The 19,733-nt window shown below is 41.1% G+C and overlaps 1 protein-coding gene across 1 annotated transcript in view; it reads left to right on the forward strand.

Annotated features, from left to right (window-relative positions):
* Positions 1–19,733, forward strand: part of LOC137320957 (aminopeptidase Q-like) — a 131,285-nt gene that overhangs the window by 85,397 nt on the left and 26,155 nt on the right. Inside the window, exons 13-15 of the mRNA XM_067982986.1 lie at positions 14,798–14,853; positions 16,222–16,369; positions 17,460–17,554. Of these exons, the coding sequence (XP_067839087.1) occupies positions 14,798–14,853; positions 16,222–16,369; positions 17,460–17,554 (299 nt within the window). The remainder of the gene's footprint in view (positions 1–14,797; positions 14,854–16,221; positions 16,370–17,459; positions 17,555–19,733) is intronic.

The following is a 19,733-nucleotide window of genomic DNA, read 5'->3' on the forward strand; positions in this document are numbered from 1 at the left end:
TTTAAAATCTGAGCACTAAGACACGTATCAGTTGATCAAAGAGAGTCAGCATGGATTTGTGAAGGGTAGGTCATGTCTGACTAATCTAGTTGAATTTTTTGAGGAGGTCACTAACACGGTGGATAGGGGAATGTCTCAGGTTGCTGTCAATATGGACTTTCAGAAGGCATTTGATAAGGTTCCACAAAAGAGATTATTAGCAAAAATGACAGCATATGGACTTCGGCGTAACTTTGTGATATGATTTGGTAATTGGCTGGAAGTTAGGAGACAGAAAGTAGGAATGAAGGATTCATTCTCTGATTGGCAGGTGACACATGGCATTCCTGGGGGATCTGTACCCGGGCCTTTGCTTTTCACAATATATATTAATGACTTGGAAGAAGGAATAGAAAGTTGTACTCCCACGTTTGCAGATGACACTAAGTTAGGAGGCGCAGTAAGTTGTTTAGATGGAAGCAGGAAGTTAGAAAAGAGACATAGACAGACTAAGTGAGTGGGCAAAACTATGGCAGATGGAATTCAACATGGGAAAGTGTGAGGTCATCCACGTTGGATCTGAGAAAGACAAATCAGAATATTTTCTTAATGATGGAAGACTAGGAGCTGTGGAGGGATTTAGATGACCAGGTATACAAATCACTAAAAGCTAGTGAACCGGTACAAAAGGTAATCAAAAAGGCTAATGGAATGTTGGCCTTTATCGCAAGGGAGCTGGAATACAAAGGGGAGGAAGTGATGCTTCAGTTGTACAGAACATTGGTCAGACCCCACCTGGAGTACTGTGTTCAGTTTTGGGCACCGAACATCAGGAACAATATTTTGGCCTTGGAAGTGGCACAGCGCAGATTCACCTGAATGATACCAGGGCTTAAAGGGTTACATTATGAGGACAGGCTGCATAAACTTGGCTTGTGTTCCCTTCAGTTTAGAAGGCTAAGAGGTCATCTAACCAAGACATTTAAAATGTTTAAGGAATTTGATAGGGTAGATATGGAGAAACCATGTCCTCTGGTGGGGGAATCCAAAACAAGGGGACATATTCTGAAAAATAGAGCTAGGGCATTTAGGAGTGAAATCAAGAGGCACTTTCTCACACAAAGGATAGTGGAAATCTGGAACTCGCTCTCCTAAAAGGCTATGGATACTCGGTCAATTGAAGCTTTCAATACTGAGATTGATAGATTTGTGTTAGGTAAGGTATCAAGGGATATGGAATAAAGGTTGGTAAATGGAGTTGAGGTACAGATCAGCCAAGAGCTAACTGAAAGGTGGAACAGGTTTGAGGGGCTGAAGGGCCTACTCCTGTTCCTATGTTTCTATGCTCATTCCTCCTAAGCTCCAAATATGATCTCCTACACACTCTGGGACTGAAATTCTATGGCGATTCCACCGTCTTCTGCCTGAGTTACAGTGGGAGACCCATTGATCCCCCATAGAATTTCAGCCCTTCTTTTTCCTTCCTGAATCCTCATTGTGTTGAATTAAGATTCATCACACTACTTCCTAGTCTAACTCATTCTTTCCCAGAACCTCAATAATGTGGAATTCTTTAACCACAGTTATAATTCTTACAATATACTTGTTTTCAAAACTGGGGATAAAGCAGCAGACAAGCCAAATCAACCTTTAGTTTTCTGAATTTCAGTTTTCAAATCTGAACTGGAGTGACTTCACTTTTTGTATTTAAATTGAAGTTCATTTTTCTTTGTCCAAAACAATTTTAACAGAACTTGGGTAATGGTTGAAGACCAAGAAGATATGGGGTGCCAGACAACATTGGGATCATGAAAAAACATTAATACATTTTCCTTTAGCCATCAAATATAATTCATATCTTAACAGAACACAGCCTAGGAGAAATGTATTTTACTTTTTGTTAAAGATAAAATAAAACTAATTCATTGAATTTATATGAATATTTCTTCTTAATTGTTTGTCTATAATAGAAAGCTGGAAGGTAGTGCAGTAGATGTTTAATATATGGACTTTCAAAAGGCATTTGATGAAGCACCACATAACAGACTTAGAAGCACATGGGATTAAAGGGATAGTGGTAACTTGGATATGTAATTGGCTAAGGGATAGTAGTGGTGAATGGATGTTTTTCTGACTGGAGAGAAGTATGCACTGAGGTTCCCCAGGGATCGGTATTAGGATCATTGCTTTTCTTATATATAAATGACCTGGTCGTGGGTAGGATATAGTGAGTAAATTTCAAAGTTTGCGGATGATATAAAACTTGGCAGCATAGTAAATAGTGAGGTGGACAGTAACAGACTTCAGGAGGACATAGACAGACTGGTGAAATGGCAGATGCAATTTAATGTGGATAACTGTGAAGTGATGCTCTTTGAGAGGAACAACATGGAGAGGCAGTATAATTTAAATGGTACAATTTTGAGGGGGGATGCAAGCGCCGAGGGACCTGGGGGTGCATATTCACAAATTTTTGAAGGTGGCAGGGCAAGTTGATAAACCGGTTAAGAAAGTGTATGGAATACTTGGCTTTATAAATAGGGACATTGAATAAAAAAACAAAGTCATGCAAACCTTTACAAAGCACTGGTTAGGCCTCAGCTGGAGTATTGTGTACAATTCTGGGCACCACACTTTTGGAAGGATGTCAAGGCCTTGGAGAGGGTACACAGGAGGTTTACCAGGATGATACCAGAGATGAGGGACTTCAGTTATGTGGAGATATTGGAGAAGCTGGGATTGTTCTCCTTAGAGCAGAGAAGGTTAAGTGGAGATCTAATAGTGGCATTCAAAATAATTAGGGGTTTTGATAGAGCAAATAGGGTGAAACTGTTTCCTCTGGCAAATAGGTCAGTAACCAAAGGCCATAGATTTAAAATAAATTGGCTAAAAAACTGGAGGGGAAATTAGGTGAAATTTTTCAACACAGTGGGTTGTTAAGATCTGGAACACACTACCTGACAGGGTGGTGGATGCAGATTCCATAGGAACTTTCAAAAGGCAATTGGACATGTACTTGAAGAGGACTAATTTGCATGGTTATAGGGAAAAAGCTGGGGTGAGGGACTAAATTGGACATCTCTTTTAAAGAGCCAGCACAGGAACGGTGGGCCGAATGGCCTGCTTCTCTTTTGTAAGATTCTATGATTCTAGCAGAAGCTTTCAAATTGAATATCAGCTAAATTAGTAAAACTAGAAATACACATTTATTAGAAAGAATATTTACCTCATTAGTAAGTGATGATTAGAGACCAATTGTATTTTACACCAGTGATAATGAGCAAGTTATCAATCTAGCAGTGACTACAATTGAAATATTTTTAGTTATCTCCAAATTGTATCCAATCAAACTACACTGAAATATCAACAGTGTTTTTAATGCTCACAAACAATTATATAGAGGTATTTTATGGATGGCAGTGAATTGCAGGAAGATATCCAGTCTTGGATGAGCCATAATTTCCTCCAGTTAAACATTGGGAAGACTGACACTAACATCTTTGGCCCTCTCCACAAACTGTGTGCCCTAGTCATCAATTCCATCCCCCTCCCCAGCCACTGTCTCAGGCTCAACCAGACTGTTTGCAACTTCAGAATCGCATTCGACCCTGAGCTGAGCTTCTAACCCCATACCCTTTCCATCCCAAATGTGTTAAACAATAGTGCACAAAGCAATTACAACCTCCTATTGTTTTGTTTTCTCTTCACAGTATGAAACATTTTGAGGAGACCCATATGCAATGTATTCAACTGAATAAAAAAATGAAGGTGGTCAATTGTACGTGTTTTTTCTTAAAACATGTTTATATTAAAGGACGGTATTTTGTTTTGTGGGGTGGTTAAGAGTGAATTAAAGTGAGAATGACACTGTAATTTAATGTGAGATTTTTCCCATTGTGTCTCCTGACACTTCATGATCATATACTCCATTGGCAAATGGTGAAATTCAATGCCAAATTCCTCCAATATTAGAAAAGTGTTCCCTAAGCACAACTTTGTCCAATGTTCCAATGCGCGCTCATGTTCATCGAAGAAGAGTAAATGACAAGTGAATTGTTTCTTTAACAGTAGTAAGCACAGAGAACTCCATCCACTTTGACTGGCCTTGATTTAAACATGGTTCTAGCTGTAAAGAGTGATAATAGACTCAACATATCTCTTAATGGGACAAACCCTTTAAGATTTTTTTTTCTTGCAATGCATTTTTTCAACCTGGAACTTTATTTGAAGAAAATACTAATGCCCCAATCTACTTCACCCTAGTGATGCAGGTCCCTAACTGAGCAATTTACCAAACATTAGGTCAGTGGTGAGGTGCTTTTCCAGAGGAAGAAAGGATATTTACAGGCCTTCTAGTGGCATCAGGAGAGGTAGAGGAGCAAGTTGCCTATCCATTCACTCTCTCAGCTCCACAATGTAATGTGACACAGGGCTTCAAAAGGGAAATAAAATGGGGGCAAAATATATATATAAAATAGTAAACTGGAGTGCATTTATGCCAACCTTTTTACAACTGTAATACAGGCTCTGTTCCACATCCTATCATAAAATATTTCTGTGTTATTTCCTGCTCGTTTGAAATTGAAGCCAGGTCTATGTATTGGAACTTTAAAATGGAGGTCAGCCAGCTACTTCTGAAAGGATTTTCTTTGTCTTTGCCTAGAGGCCTGGGTTTAAGCAAATACGCAAATACTGCATAGAAACATCCACATTTTCACCCAACCTCCCAGAGGAGAGTCATTAAATATTAATTACATTGAGCATGAATACAGAGTTGGAAGAAAGCCTAAATTGTAACAATTCATTGTCTAGACACTTTTCACATTGTTTTGATTTTATTCATTGAATTACATTGAGCCTACAGCACAAAAACAGGCCATTCGGCCCAACTGGTGTATGTCGGCTTTTATGCTTCACATGAGCACCCTCTCTCCCTACTTCATCTACCGCTATCAGTATACCCTTCTATTCCTTTCTCCTTCTTGTGCTTATCTAGCTTCTCTTTAAATGCATCTATGCTATTTTCCTCAACTACTCCTTGTGGTAGCATAAGAACGTAAGAAATAGGAGCAGGTGTAGGCCCCTCGACCCTGCTCCGCCATTCAATAAGATCATGGCTGATCTTCAACCTCAACTCCACTTTCCTGCCCAATCCCCATATCCCTTGATTCCCTTAGAGACCTATCTATTTTAGTCTTGAATATACTCAACAACGGAGCATCCACAGCCCTCTGGGGTAGAGAATTCCAAATATTCCCCCTGAGTGAAGAAATTCCTCCTCATCTCAGTCCTCAATGTCCACCCTCTTATCCTGAAATTATGTCTCCTAGTTCTAGATTCTCCAGCCAGGGGAAACATCCTCTCAGCATCAACCCTGTCAAGCCCTCTAAGAATCTGATATGTTTCAATCATATCACCTCTCATTCTTCTACACTCCAGAGAATGTAGGCCTATTCTACTCAATCTCTCCTCATAGGACAACCCTCTCATCCCAGGAATCAATCTAGTGAACCTTCATTGCACCACCTCTAAGGCGAGTATATCCTTCCTTAAGTAGGGAGGCCAAAACTGTTCATAGTACTTCAGGTGTGGTCTCACCAAAGCCCTGTCCAATTGTAGCAGGACTTCCTTACTCTTGTACTCCAACCCCCCTTGCAATAAAGGCTGCTATGCCATTTGCCTTCCTAATTGTTTGCTGTACATGCATGCTAACTTTCTGTGTTTCATATACGAGGACACCAAATCCCTCTAAACACCAATATTTAATAGTTTCTCACCATTTAAAAAATATTCCATTTTTCTATTCTTCCTACCAAAGTGAATAACCTCACATTTCCCCACATTATACTCCATCTGCCACCTTCTTGCATATTCACTTAACCTGTCTATATCTGATTGCAGACTTTTTGCATCCTCCTCTTAGCTTACTTTCCCACCTAGCTTTGCATCGTCAGCAAACTTGGATACATTACACTCGGTGCCCTCATTTAAGTCATTAATATAGATTGTAAATAGCTGAGGCATAAGCACCGATCCCTGCGGTACCCAACTGGTTACAATCGGCCAACACGAAAATGATCCTTTTATTCCTACTCTGTGTTTTCTATCCGTTAACCAATCCTCAATCCATGCTAATATATTACCCCCAATTCCATGAGCCCTAATCTTTTGTAACAGTCTCTCGTGAGGCACCTTATCAAATGAAAATCAAAATTTACTACATCCACTGGTTCCCCCTTATCTACCCTGCAAGTCACACCCTCAAAAAACTCTGATAGATTTGTCAAACACAATTTCCCTTTCATAAAAACGTGTTGACTCTGCCTAATCATATTATGATTTCCTAAGTGCCCTGTTACTATGCCCTTAATTTTGGATTCCAGCATTTTCCCTACTATTGATATCAGGCTAACAGGCCTATAGTTCCCTGTTTTCTCTCTTCCCTCCTTTCTTGAATAGTGGGGTTACATTTGCTAACTTCCAATCCACAGGGACCATTCTAGAATCTAGGGAATTCTGGAAGATCAAAACCAATGCATCCACTATTTCTGCAGCTACCTCTTTTAAAACCCTAGGATGTAGGCCATCAGGTCCAGGGGAATTGTTGGCTTTTAGTCCCATTAATTTCTCCAGTACTTTTTCTTTACTAATCTTAATTACTTTAAGTTCCTCTCTCTCATTAGACCCTTGGTTCCCCATTATTTCCAATATGTTTTTTGTTTCTTCTACTGTGAAGACAGATATAAAATATTTGTTTAACATGTCTGCCATATCCTCATTCCCCATTATAATTTATCCTGTCTTTGCCTCTAAGGGACCCACGTTTACCTTTGCTAATCTCATCCTTTTTATATACTTGTAGAAGCTCTTACAAATGGTTTTTACATTTCTTGCTAGTTTACTTTCCTATTCAATTTTCTCCCTCTTTATCAATTTCTTGGTTATCCTTTGCTGATTTCTAAAACCCTCCCAATCCTCAGGTTTATTACTCTTTTTGGCAACATTGTAAGCCTCTTCTTTTAACTTAATACTATCCTTAACTTCTCTAGTTAGCCACGGTTGGATCATTTTTGCTGTGGAATTTTTATTCCTCAAGGATATGTATATTCATTGGGAATTATGAATTATTTCTTTAAATGCTCGCCATTGCTTTATCTACCATCATATCTTTTAATCTAATTTCTCAATCTACCTTAGCCAACTTGCCTCTCATGCCTACATAATTGGCCTTGTTTAAATTTAGGACCATAGTTTCAGACTTAACTACATCACTCTCAAGCTCAATATGAAATTCTATCATATTATGATCACACTTCCCCAGAGGATCCTTTATTATAAGATTACTAATTAATCCTGCCTTATTACACAATATTAGATCTAAACTAGCCTGTTCCCTAGTTGGTTCCTTGACATGTTGTTCTAGAAAACTGTCTCGGATGCATTCCATGAACTTGTCCTCCAAACTACTTTGGCCAATTTGGTTTGTCCAGTCTGTATGAAGATTAAAGTCCCCCATGATTATTGCAGTACCTTTGTTACATTCTCCTCTAATTTCCTGATTTATACTCTGTCCAACACTATAACTACTTTTAGGGAGCCTGTAAACTACTCCCACCAGTGTTTTCTGCCCCTTTTTATTTCTTAGCTTCACCCATACTGATTCTACATCCTGATTTTCTGAGCTAAGATCCTTTCTCACTATTGTCTTTATCTCTTCCTTTATAATCAGCCCCCCCGCCCCCCCCCCCACACACACACACACACTTTTCCATTCAACTATCTTTTCGAAAAGTCAAGTACCCTGGAATATTTTGTTCCCAATTTTGATCACCCTGCAACCACGTCTCAGTAATGGCTACTAGATCAAACCCATTTATCTCTATTTGTGCCATTAATTCATCTATCTTATTACAAATGCTTGGTGCATTCAGATACAGCGCCTTTAATTTTAACTTTTAACTTTTTCCCCCTGATATGACTGTTGTCAACAAATGCCCTATTACCATTGTTAAACTCTCTGTCCCTTCCTGACCCACTCTGCTTGTTTTTACCAAAATCGCTACTCTGCTCTACAGCCTTGACTTTTCTTTTTCGATGAATAAAATTACCCTTACCTGAACCCTCCCTTCCTCTTATTAGTTTAAAGCCCCATCTACCGCCCTAGTTACCACCGTAGCACGTTCCATATTTTTACCACTCTCTGGGTAAAGAAGTTTCTCCTGGATTCCCTATTGGATTTATTAGTGACTATCTTATATTGATGACCTCTAGTTTTGGACCCCCCACCCCCCACCCCCCACAACGTGGCAACATTTTCTCTACATTTACCCTATCAAACCCTTTCATTATCTTAAATACCTTTATCAGGTCACCCCTCAGCGTTAACTTTTCCAAAGAAAAGAGCCCTAGCCTTTTTAATCTTTCCTGATAAGTATATCCTCTCAGTTGTGGTATCATCCTTGTGAATCTTTTTTTCATCTTCTCCAATGCCTCTATACCCCTTTTATAATATGGAGATCAGAACTGTGCACAGTACTCCAAGGTTCTCTACAAGTTTAACATAACTTATCTGCTTTTCAATTCTATCCCATTAGAAATGAACCCCAATGCTTGGTTTGCCTTTTTTATGGCCCTTATTAACCTGCGTCACTACTTTTAGTGATTTGTCTGTCTGTACCCCGAGATCCCTTTGCTCCTCTTTAGAATCTTGTTATCCAAGCAGTATATGGTCTTCATTTTCTGCCTACCAAATTACACCACCTCACACTTATCTATATTTAAATTAATTTGCCAATTACATGCCCATTCTGCAAGTTTATTAATGTCCTCTTGCATTTTAACACATTCTTCTTTTGCATTAACTATACCCCCCAATTTTGTGTCGTCGGTAAATTTTGAAATTGTATTTCTGATTCTCGAGTCCAAATCGTTGATGTAAATTGTGAACAACAGTGTTCCAAGCACCAATCCCTGTGGAACACTACTTTCCACCTTTTGCCAGTCTGAGTTGTTACCCTTAACCCCTATTTTCGGTTTTCTGTTTTGTAGTCAGCTTGCTATCCATTGGGCTATCTGTCCCCTGACACCACATGCTCTGACCTTAGTCATGAGTCTACTATGCGATACCTCATCAAAGGCGTTTTGAAAATCCAAATTATAGTACATCTACTGCATTACCTGTACTACTCTTTCTGTTACTTCTTCAAAGAATTCAATAAAGTTAGTCAAACATGACCTTCCCTTTTGAAATCCATGCTCAATACTCTGTATTATATTTTTGTTTTCTAGTTGTTTTCTATTACATCTTTGAGAAAAGATTCCATTATCTTTCCTACCACCAATGTTAAGCTAACTGGTCTATAGTTCTATCTCCCTTTTTAAATATAGCAATAACATTAGCTGTCTGCCAGTCCTATCTCCCTTTTTAAATATAGGAATAACATTAGCTGTGTGCCAGTCCTCTGGAACTATTCCTGTTTCTAATTAATTTTTATATATATGTAATTGTGCCTCTGCTATCTCTTCCCTAACTTCTTTTCATATTCGCGGATGCAATCCATCTGGATCAAGGGATTTTTCCTCTCTAAGTTTGATTATTTATCAATTATCTCCCCCCATTCTATCTTACATGTCTTTATACCTTTTTTGATCCCCTCTTTTAATGTCATGCCCACCTTATTAGTCTCCCTGGTAAATAGTGAGGCAAAGTAACTATTCAATATTTCTGCCACTTTACTGTGATTACCTGTGAATTTATCTTGTGCATCCGTTAGTGGCTCTATCCCTATCCTGATTTTTCTTTTGTTATTCATGTGTCTGTAGAATAAACTACTATTTCTTTTTATATTCCTTGTTAATTTAATTTCAAAGTTCCTCTTTGCTTTCCTAATTGTTTTTTGACATCCTTCCTCTTCATATTCCCTTTTGTCATCCTCTCCTTTATTGTCTCTTTACTTAGAGTATGCCTTTTTTTGTTTCAGTTTTACCCTTATCTCTTTATTCATCCATGGTGTTCCATTATTGGCTAGTTTGTACTTGCTTTATGGAGGAATACATTTCTCCTGAACTCTATTGATCATTGTTTTAAATGTTTCCCACTGCTGTTCTATCTTTGTCTATCAACATTTTTATCCAGTTTACCTTCCCTAGTTCCATTCTCATCCCCTCAAAATTAGCTTTTTTCCAATGTATTATTTTGGTCTTTGTCTTACTTATGTCTTTCTCAATCATTATTTTAAACCTTATTATGGTATGATCGCTATTGCCTAGATGCTCCCCTACGCTTACTTCTCTTATCTGCTCTGTTTCATTTCCCATTACTAGTTCCAGCAGTGATTCCTCTCTTGTTGGGCTTCTCACATACTGAGTTAGAAAAGAGTGATGTACATTCTGTAAAAAGTTCATTCCCCTTTCCCTACCTCTTCTTGCCAGTTTATTTGGGGGTAGTTGAAATCTCCCATGATTACTGGTCACACTTTTTTATTTTTTTCATAGATTTTATAGTCTGCAATATTCAACTGCCAGTCCTGTTGTTTATGTAGCCACGTTTCAGTTATCTCTACTACATCTGGCTCCTTGTTATGAATTATTGCCTCCAGTTCCCCTGTTTTGTTTTGGATGCTGTGCACATTGCTGTGCAGGCAATTGAATTTGTTTTTAATAATTGTTGCCCTCACTTTATTTTTAACAGTCATTTTGTACTTATGTTCTATAACTCTTTGCTCCCTGACCATTTTTGTTACCCTTGTTCCTTACCTTGGTCTGACCTTTACTCTCATCTCCTATTTCTTTCTTCAGACTTATGTTATTTTCACCAGATCGCTTCCCTCATTTTACTAGTTCAAAGTCCTATTGACAGCCCTATTTATCCTTCCCACTTGGACACTGGTTCCATTCCAGTTCAGGTGGAACCCATCCCAGTGGTACAGATCCTTCATGTTCCAGTACTGGTGCCAGTGTCCCATGAAATAGAACCCATTCTTCCCACACCAGACTTTCAGCCACGCATTCACATTCCTGGTCTGCCTATCCTTATGCCAATTAGCACGTGGCTCTTATAGAAATCCTGAGATTACCACCTGTGGGGTCCTGTTTTTTTAAATTAGTTCCTAACCTGATATTCTCTTAGCATGACCTCCTCCCTTTTCTTCCCTATGTTATTGGTTCCAACATGGACCACGGCAACTGGATCTTCCCCCACCTTTTCCAAGTTCCACTCCAGCTGCTCCGAGATGTCCTTTACCTTTGCACCAGGTAGGCAACACACCCTTCTGGACTTCCGGTCGAGACTGCAAAGGACTCCATCTGTCCTCCTAGTTATTGAATCCCCTATGGCTATGAACTTTCTATTCTGCTGTTTCCGCCCCCCGCCTCCACTGCCCGGACTGCCTCCTGCTCCACTGTGCCTTGGTTAGCATTCTGGCTGTCCACCCGCAGCCTGCATACTTATCCTCACAGATAGCAAGTACATTGTATGTTGGACAGGACCAGTGCCTATGGAACTTTCTTCTTTATCTCCCCTTGGTTTCCCTTACCCTGCTGACTAGCAGTCACACCCTCCCCTTCCTGTAAATGTGCTTTCCTCTGAGGTATGACTGTACTCTGGTGAAAACTATCCAAAAATTCTTCCCCCCCTCCCTTATTTGTCAGAGTGTCTCTAACTCGCAACCCAGCTCAAAGACTCTGAGCCGGAGTGTCTCAAGCCAGAGACATTTACTGCAAATGTGGCAATCCGGGACAGTATCACTGCCCACACACTCCCACATATTACAGTCTCGACACACAGCCTGCACTGCCGTTTCTAGTTTTTATTTATTTATTCATTAGTATTAATTTAATTCTAGATATAATATAACTTGAGATCTAGATTATATTTAGTAGATGGATTTAGCTTGATTTCAGATTAATTCATAGCTAATTAGCCTTGTTTTTTGTTTATTAGCTTCATTGTTTTATTATTTCCTTAACTCCTATTTATTATTTATATATACCAGATTTGAATTTAATGAAATAATGAACCTTTTCTTTTATTCTTTGATGGGATGTGGGTGTCGCTGGCGAGGCCAGCATTTATTGCCCATCCCTAATTGCCGTTGAGAAGGTGGTGGTGAGCCGCCTTCTTGAACCGCTGCAGTCCGTGTGGTGAAGGTTCTCCCACAGTGCTGTTAGATAGGGAGTTCCAGGATTTTGATCCAGCGACGATGAAGGAACGGCGATATATTTCCAAGTCAGGATGGTGTGTGACTTGGAGGGGAAGGTGCAGGTGGTAGTGTTCCCATGCGCCTGCTGCCCTTGTCCTTCTAGATGGTAGAGATTGCGGGTTTGGGAGGTGCTATCAAAGAAGCCTTGGTGAGTTGCTGCAGTGCATCCTGTGGATGGTACACACTGCAGCCACAGTGCGACGTGGTGAAGGGAGTGAATGTTTAGGGTGGTGAATGGGGTGCCAATCAAGCGGGCTGCTTTGTCCTGGATGGTGTCGAGCTTCTTGAGTGTTGTTGGAGCTGCACTCTTCCAGGCAAGTGGAGAGTATTCCATCACACTCCTGACTTTTGCCTTTAGATGGTGGAAAGGCTTTGGGGAGTCAGGAGGTGAGTCACTCGTCGCAGAATACCCAACCTCTGACCTGCTCATGTAGCCACAGTATTTATGTGGCTGGTCCAGTTAAGTTTCTGGTCAATGGTGACCCCCAGAATGTTGATTGTGGGGGATTCAGCGATGGTAATGCCATTGAATGTCAAGGGGAGGTGGTTAGACACTCTCTTGTTGGAGATGGTTATTGCCTGGCACTTGTCTGGCACGAATGTTACTTGCCACTTATCAGCCCAAGCCTTAATGTTGTCCAGGTCTTGCTGCATGCGGGAACGGACTGCTTCATTATCTGAGGGGTTGCGAATGAAGCTGAACACTGTGCAATCATCAACAAACATTCTCACTTCTGAACTTATGAAGGTCATTGATGAAGCAGCTGAAGATGGTTGGGCCTAGGACACTGCCCTGAGGAACTCCTGCAGTGATGTCCTGGGGCTGAGATTATTGGCCTCCAACAACCACTACCATCTTCCTTTGTCCTAGGTATTACTTCAGCCACTGGAGAGTTTTCCACCTGATTCCCGTTGACTTCAATTTTGATAGGGCTCCTTGATGCCACAATCAGTCAAATGCTGCCTTGATGTCAAGGGCAGTTATTCTCACCTCATCTCTGGAATTCAGCTCTTTTATCCATGTTTGGACCAAGGCTGTAATGAGGTCTGGAGCCGAGTGGTCCTTGCGGAACCCAAACCGAGCATCAGTGAGCAGGTTATTGGTGAGTAAGTGCCGCTTGATAGCACTGTCGACGACACCTTCCATCATTTTGCTGATGATTGAGCCTAGACTGATGGGGCGGTAATGGGCTAGATTGGATTCGTCCTGCTTTTTTGGACAGGATATACCTGGGCAATTTTCCACTTTGTCGGGTAGGTGCCAGTGTTGTAGCTGTACTAGAAAACTTGGCTAGAGATGCGGCTAGTTCTGAAGCACAAGTCTTCAGCACTACAGCCGGGATGTTGTCAGGGCGCATAGCCTTTGTTGTATTCAGTGCACTCAGCCGTTTCTTGATATCACGTGGAGTGAATCGAATTGGCAGAAGACTGGCTTCTGTGCTGGTGGGGATCTCGGGAGGAGGCCGAGATGGATCATCCACTCGACACTTCTGGCTGAAGATGGTTGCAAACGCTTCAGCCTTGTCTTTTGCACTCACGTGCTGGACTCTGCCATCGTTGAGGATGGGGATGTTCACGGATGTTCATTTTAGTATCCTCTATTTAGTTAATTTTAATTTTATCCCCTTGGATCTGATTAATTATACACTTAGCTCATAGCAAAGCTTAGCTTATATGGTAAATTAAACACTTGACTTATTTATATAATAAATTAAACACTTAGCTGTAATTCCTCGGGTTCCACCGATCTTCCCTCTGCTCTGACGTAACTTTTTCAGATTCAGAATTTTTTTCCAGATTTTTCCCTGTGTTTGCCTAATAATCCTCCTCACAGCCTCTTCTCCCACATTTTATAGTGCTCCTCTCAGCCTCTTCTCCCGCACCTTATAGTGCTCCTCTCAGCCTCTTCTCCCGCACCTTGTAGTGTTCCTCTCAGCCTCTTCCCCCACACATTATAGTGCTCCTCTAAGCCTCTTCTCCCGCACCTTGTAGTGTTCCTCTCAGCCTCTTCTCCCGCACCTTGTAGTGCTCCTCTAAGCCTCTTCTCCCGCACCTTGTAGTGTTCCTCTCAGCCTCTTCTCCCGCACCTTGTAGTGCTCCTCTAAGCCTCTTCTCCCGCACCTTGTAGTGTTCCTCTCAGCCTCTTCCCCCACACATTATAGTGCTCCTCTAAGCCTCTTCTCCCGCACCTTATAGTGCTCTTCTCAGCCTCTTCTCCCGCACCTTATAGTGCTCCTCTAAGCCTCTTCTCCCGCACCTTATAGTGCTCCTCTCAGCCTCTTCCCCCACACATTATAGTGCTCCTCTAAGCCTCTTCTCCCGCACCTTATAGTGCTCTTCTCAGCCTCTTCTCCCGCACCTTATAGTGCTCCTCTAAGCCTCTTCTCCCGCACCTTATAGTGCTCCTCTCAGCCTCTTCCCCCACACATTATAGTGTTCCTCGAAGCCTCTTCCCCCACACATTATAATGCTCCTCTCAGCCTCTTCTCCCATGCTTGATATGCTCCTCTCACGCTTGATATGCTCCTCTCAGCTGCTTCACCCACGCTTCATAGTCGGTATGAAAACATATGATTGTTATTTACTTTTCTTTAATTCTGAGAACTCATCTTCCATAGGTTATTCCAGTAAATAACAGAGCACAGATTATCAATGACGCTTTTAACCTAGCACGGTGAGTACTGCATCAGAACAGAAGTATAGGAACTTTCTTTTATCTATAAGCTCCTTATGAAAATGTGATCAGAGACTCAAAACTGTGTAAATTATTATCATATTTTGAGGTTTTGTTCTAATTACAAATGAAGTATAATCAACTCAACTTCAGAAAATATCCATCCTATTTATAATGGCAGAAATTGGTATTTGCATAATTAAAAAGACTCCTGATGTTAAGTGGTTAAAGCGCATGTAGTTTACTTTCTGATCTTTGACAAATATTTGAGATTATCTTTTCCATTTTACTTATAATATCATCAAAATGTTAGGAGTTGTTCTTATTGACCATGGATGGAGGGAATGTCAACCAATATTGCAAATAAACAGTTTTGTCCTTTTAAAAATTATTTTTAAAGTAAGTCTGAATTTTCAACCTTCATCATAATAAATTTGGAATCTCCTTGACATAATTGATCACTCCTCATTTAGTGATGTAATAAACAGACTGGATGTTTCCATCTATGGAATCCTGTGCACTCTGGCCCCAATTTTAAGTTGGGGCAGGATCGGTCCGTGCGAGGGGCCCGGGCGAACAACAAGCTTGCATGTTGAGGCCCAAAGACTCCCGGGCCTCATTTTAATATTCAGACCCTGATTCCTGCCTGATCCTGGCAGAATTCAGCACCTGGCCGGCGAGTGGGAGCAGCAACTTGGGTGGCAGGAGGCCACCGCCGGGGACCACGGGAATGGTCTGTGGAAGTCAGGTACGTGGTGGGGGGGTGGGCTCTGGACGCGATCGCGATCGGGGGAGGGGGAAGCCTGGGGCAAGGGAGGCCCAAAGTTTCCATGTGGGGCCCGGAGGACCACTCCTGCTATTCCTGGCCCTCAAAGAAATGTTTAAAATTTCAAACTTCCCTTACCTCTTCTTGCCCTCGATCCAGTTCCCGGCCAGTTTGGCCTGGCGGGGAAGCCTCCACTGCTTCCTTGCTCAGGCCCCTGGTTAAAATTGCAGATCGAGCCCTGGTGACGTCATCGGAGCTTGATCTCCATATTTAAAGAGGATCCCATCGGCTTGGGGTGGGTGTCCTTGCCGCCTGCAATTTAATATAACGGTCAGTCAGATTCGGGCAAGAAAGGAGTGGGTAAGTTCCCCGCTCCATTTTACCTGCCCCCTCCCCTGTCCCTGGCCTGTTTTTTGACAGTTGGAGGCTTCTGTTTCCAAAACATCATAGTACTTTCAAAACATCCTTTCAATCAGCTACTTGTCAAAATTAACTCAACCAAACCTCAAAAATTACAATTCATTATTTTTCAAACAGAAATATTGCTAAAATCATTGCAAGTTTTCAGTTAACATTATTCTGTTGTGTATGCTACATAACAGGAGTGGACACGCTGACATCGGAATTGCTCTGAGTACAACTCTGTATCTTGCTAAGGAACGGAATCTCATTGTATGGCTCCTAGCCCTGGAACACTTAAGCGATCTTGAATTAATGATAAAGACAACCTATTCATATGGAATTTATAAGGTAGAATGTCCTGTGTTTACAATCCATAATTTAACATTGTATTGAGAGAGTGTGACTCAAGGCAGACTCAATAATTTAATCCTTTAATTTTATTGGGGGTAATTTTAACTTTTGATTTCATTGGATGCAAAGATGGGGAGAAGTTTTTAAATTCCAGCCGAGCCCATATCGTGTGTTTTATACCATAGCCAAAATTTAAAATGACCCCCATTGTGTCTAAATTCATTGTCAAGTTGGACAGTGATAGGACCAAGGAATATTTGTAGTTTCCTTAGTTAAACTATTTGTAACTGTTGGGATCATTTAGGACTAAGGCTCTGGAGCCCTTTTACACAAGGCAACAATGGTAGTTTCTCTGGCAACTCTGATGGACAAAAGAGAGTGGCCAAGTAGTTTGTCCATGCAGCGCCCATTTTTCAGAATAATAAGGCCCCAAAATGGTGGGCAGGAAGCGTGTGTACATTTCCAGCTGGAAGTGCACCCTTCGCCATATTGTGTAAGGACAAACAAGAGGCATCTTTTACCCACGTCTGAAGCTGATGGTATGTCTTTTGCATAAGCAAATAAGGGGCCTAACACCTGTTTGAGGTCCCCTCTCCATGATTGGTTTGCCCTGAGGCAGCCAGCACCATCGTGGGCGGCACTCAGGGAAACCAGCCCGAGGAATCGCCTGCATCAAAGAAGGTAAGTAACTTACCTGAATGTAAGCACTTGTGCTCCTCCTGACCCCACATTTAACTCCCCTCATGATCACCGGCATTCCCGGCCCCCGGATCCTCCCCCCCAGCCTGCTCTCCTGACCCTCTTCACTGGCGGGTTTTTGACGCTTCGTCAGCAATATTGAAATGAGACCCGAGGCTCAGTATCTGGAGAGGCTCGGGCCTCACCACTCAGGTACAGGTGGGCCCAAAGTACACCCCTCACATGCCCAAATATGGGTGCAGCCCAATTTCTCGGCCAATGAGTTTGTATTTAACCCTGTTTACATGAGCTTTGCATGAGCTTTACTGTGTTATAAGGGTCAGATTCTACTGTGTAATTTATAAATAACTTATTTTACAGCTTAATTTTATTCCTTTTTTGTTTCTAGAAATATATTTACAGCCGAATTGTTCCATTTTATTATTATCAGATGAAATTTATCAATGAAGATTTCAATAATCTTCCTAATGATCTAGTTAGCCTGTAAGTATTATAATTTTCTGCCCATTGCTTATGAATGAACTAATTTAGCATTTACTTATATTGTACCACACATACAGTGGTTCCAGCAGTTTATTTGCCCCATAATCTGCTACTTGAACTGCTTCCATGGAACCAAGGGGAGCTGTGGAAAGCAGGTACATGTGGGGAATGTGGTGAACTGTCTATGACAGGAGCCTTTCGTCTCTTTGACCTAGGTTAGAATCCAGGGCAGATTTATAGGACAAAGGTATCCTTGTCTGTCAAGGTCCTTCACAAAATTAGTTTGAATAGTCTTAAACCAGGCATATGCCTACAATATAAAATGGTCCCTAATTCAGCACTAAATTGGTAGTCTCACTCAGAGAAACCACAGGAAGGTGGTCTTAGAAATAGAAAAGTGTGGTGCAGTAGGAGGTGCTCTTCTGAGGTTGGGGCTGAGACAAATTTTTGGGGTTGAATAGAGGGAGCTTTATTTTTCATCTACTCGTGTTATATCTGACGTTGGAGTGGTTGTTGCTGACACTATTTCCCAGCACTAACATCCCTCATCTTTGTGAGCAAAACAATTCATCTTTTCTTAGAACCTCAAACTGTGGAATGTCTTACCTTCTTCAGTCTTTTCTTTTTAATACAATCTTCATACTTTCTGATTTACCTCTGTTATTATTTGGGCTTCTTCCAACATTATATTCATGCTCACATCAACTAAGCACTTTCATCTCCTATGAATTTTCTTAGTGTTCTGCAGGATTAACAATGATCTTTTTAGGAAGATATTTCGGATTAGAATAACGCATGGAATACCCACCAATACTCAATACCTCCTGATCTCTTCAACAGGCAGAAATAAACCATGCTATTGGACCCATATAGTTCAGGCTAAATTACCAGTCAGATTTTCTATAAGAATCAAATTTATGCAGAAGCAAAAATAAATGCAGCAGACTCGTGTTACACGTAGATACAACTTACTGACTTAATAAAAGCAAAAGATCTCCAAAACCTTGGTTTACTTTTCGGAATCTTTAATCTAAGCCCTTTGGTAATGTTTTACATAGGTTCACACCTCTGCACCCATGGAGTTCTGTCTCACCGCTCTTACGGGTTGAACTGAGTAAACTAAAAATCCTACGGTTGGTGCCTAGACATAATTCTCACTTCTTTTGAGGTGGAGGCCAAGCTTTTTTGAAGAAGCCCTCAGTTCTTTCTCAACATAGAAATAATTAAAATCATAATTACTGATATCACCTGAGTAGATGGGATGTGGCTAACAATCCTATCACTGTCTGGAGAGGTGTTTACGATTTCAGGCCTGAAAAAAAGGGTATAGCAATTTCACTGATGAACTTGAAAGTATTTTGTTCTCACAACCCTGTTGTCGTAGCCAGAAGATTTTGACTTAATTAGGTTTTGTTTATGACCATTAAAATCAATAAAGTTAGGTCTCCTTCCTTTGGAACCATTTGTCTATTTGTCTCACTTCCAGAGTACTGCTAACAGAAACTCAATTTAAATTTGCAATACTTGGACTGGCTAAAAATACATGTGAAAGGATAAAATACAAAAATGTTCCCGTTTGACACAGGATGGATCCAGTGTCCTAACAACTTTGCTTATTCTTTTGGCTTTGATGGTCTCCTGCAGTAAAGGCTCTGCTCCTTCACTTTGTTTTGCAAGGAACGATCCAATGAATCATTTGCTCACGGTTCACACAATGGACGATTTACACCAACAATGCACTGTGTACAATGAATAGGGTCTGAATTTCCACGGGGGTTCTCCTGCTCATCTGGTGTATCTTTGGTGGAAAAGCCATGGAAAGCCTGGAAAAATGCCACAAATGCTGTTTATGCTGTTTTGGTGGAGTTTCCATGGTTAAAGCCACCTACTTCCACCTCCGTAACATCGTCCCTCTCTGCCCCTGCCTCAGTGCATCTGCTGCTGAAATACTCATCCAAGCTTTTGTTAGACTTGACTATTACAATGCTGTCCTGGTGGCCTCCCACCTTACACCCTCTATAAACTTGAGCTCATCCAAAACTCTGCTGCCCGTATTCTAACTCGCACCAAGTCCCATTCATCCATCACCCATATGCTCACTGACTCCTTGATTTTAAAATTCTCATCCTTGTTTTCAAATCCCTCCATGGCCTCGCCCCTACCTATCTCAGTAACCTCC

Source organism: Heptranchias perlo, chromosome 4 (assembly GCF_035084215.1).
Source record: "Heptranchias perlo isolate sHepPer1 chromosome 4, sHepPer1.hap1, whole genome shotgun sequence".
NCBI classification, from domain to species: Eukaryota; Metazoa; Chordata; class Chondrichthyes; order Hexanchiformes; family Hexanchidae; genus Heptranchias; species Heptranchias perlo.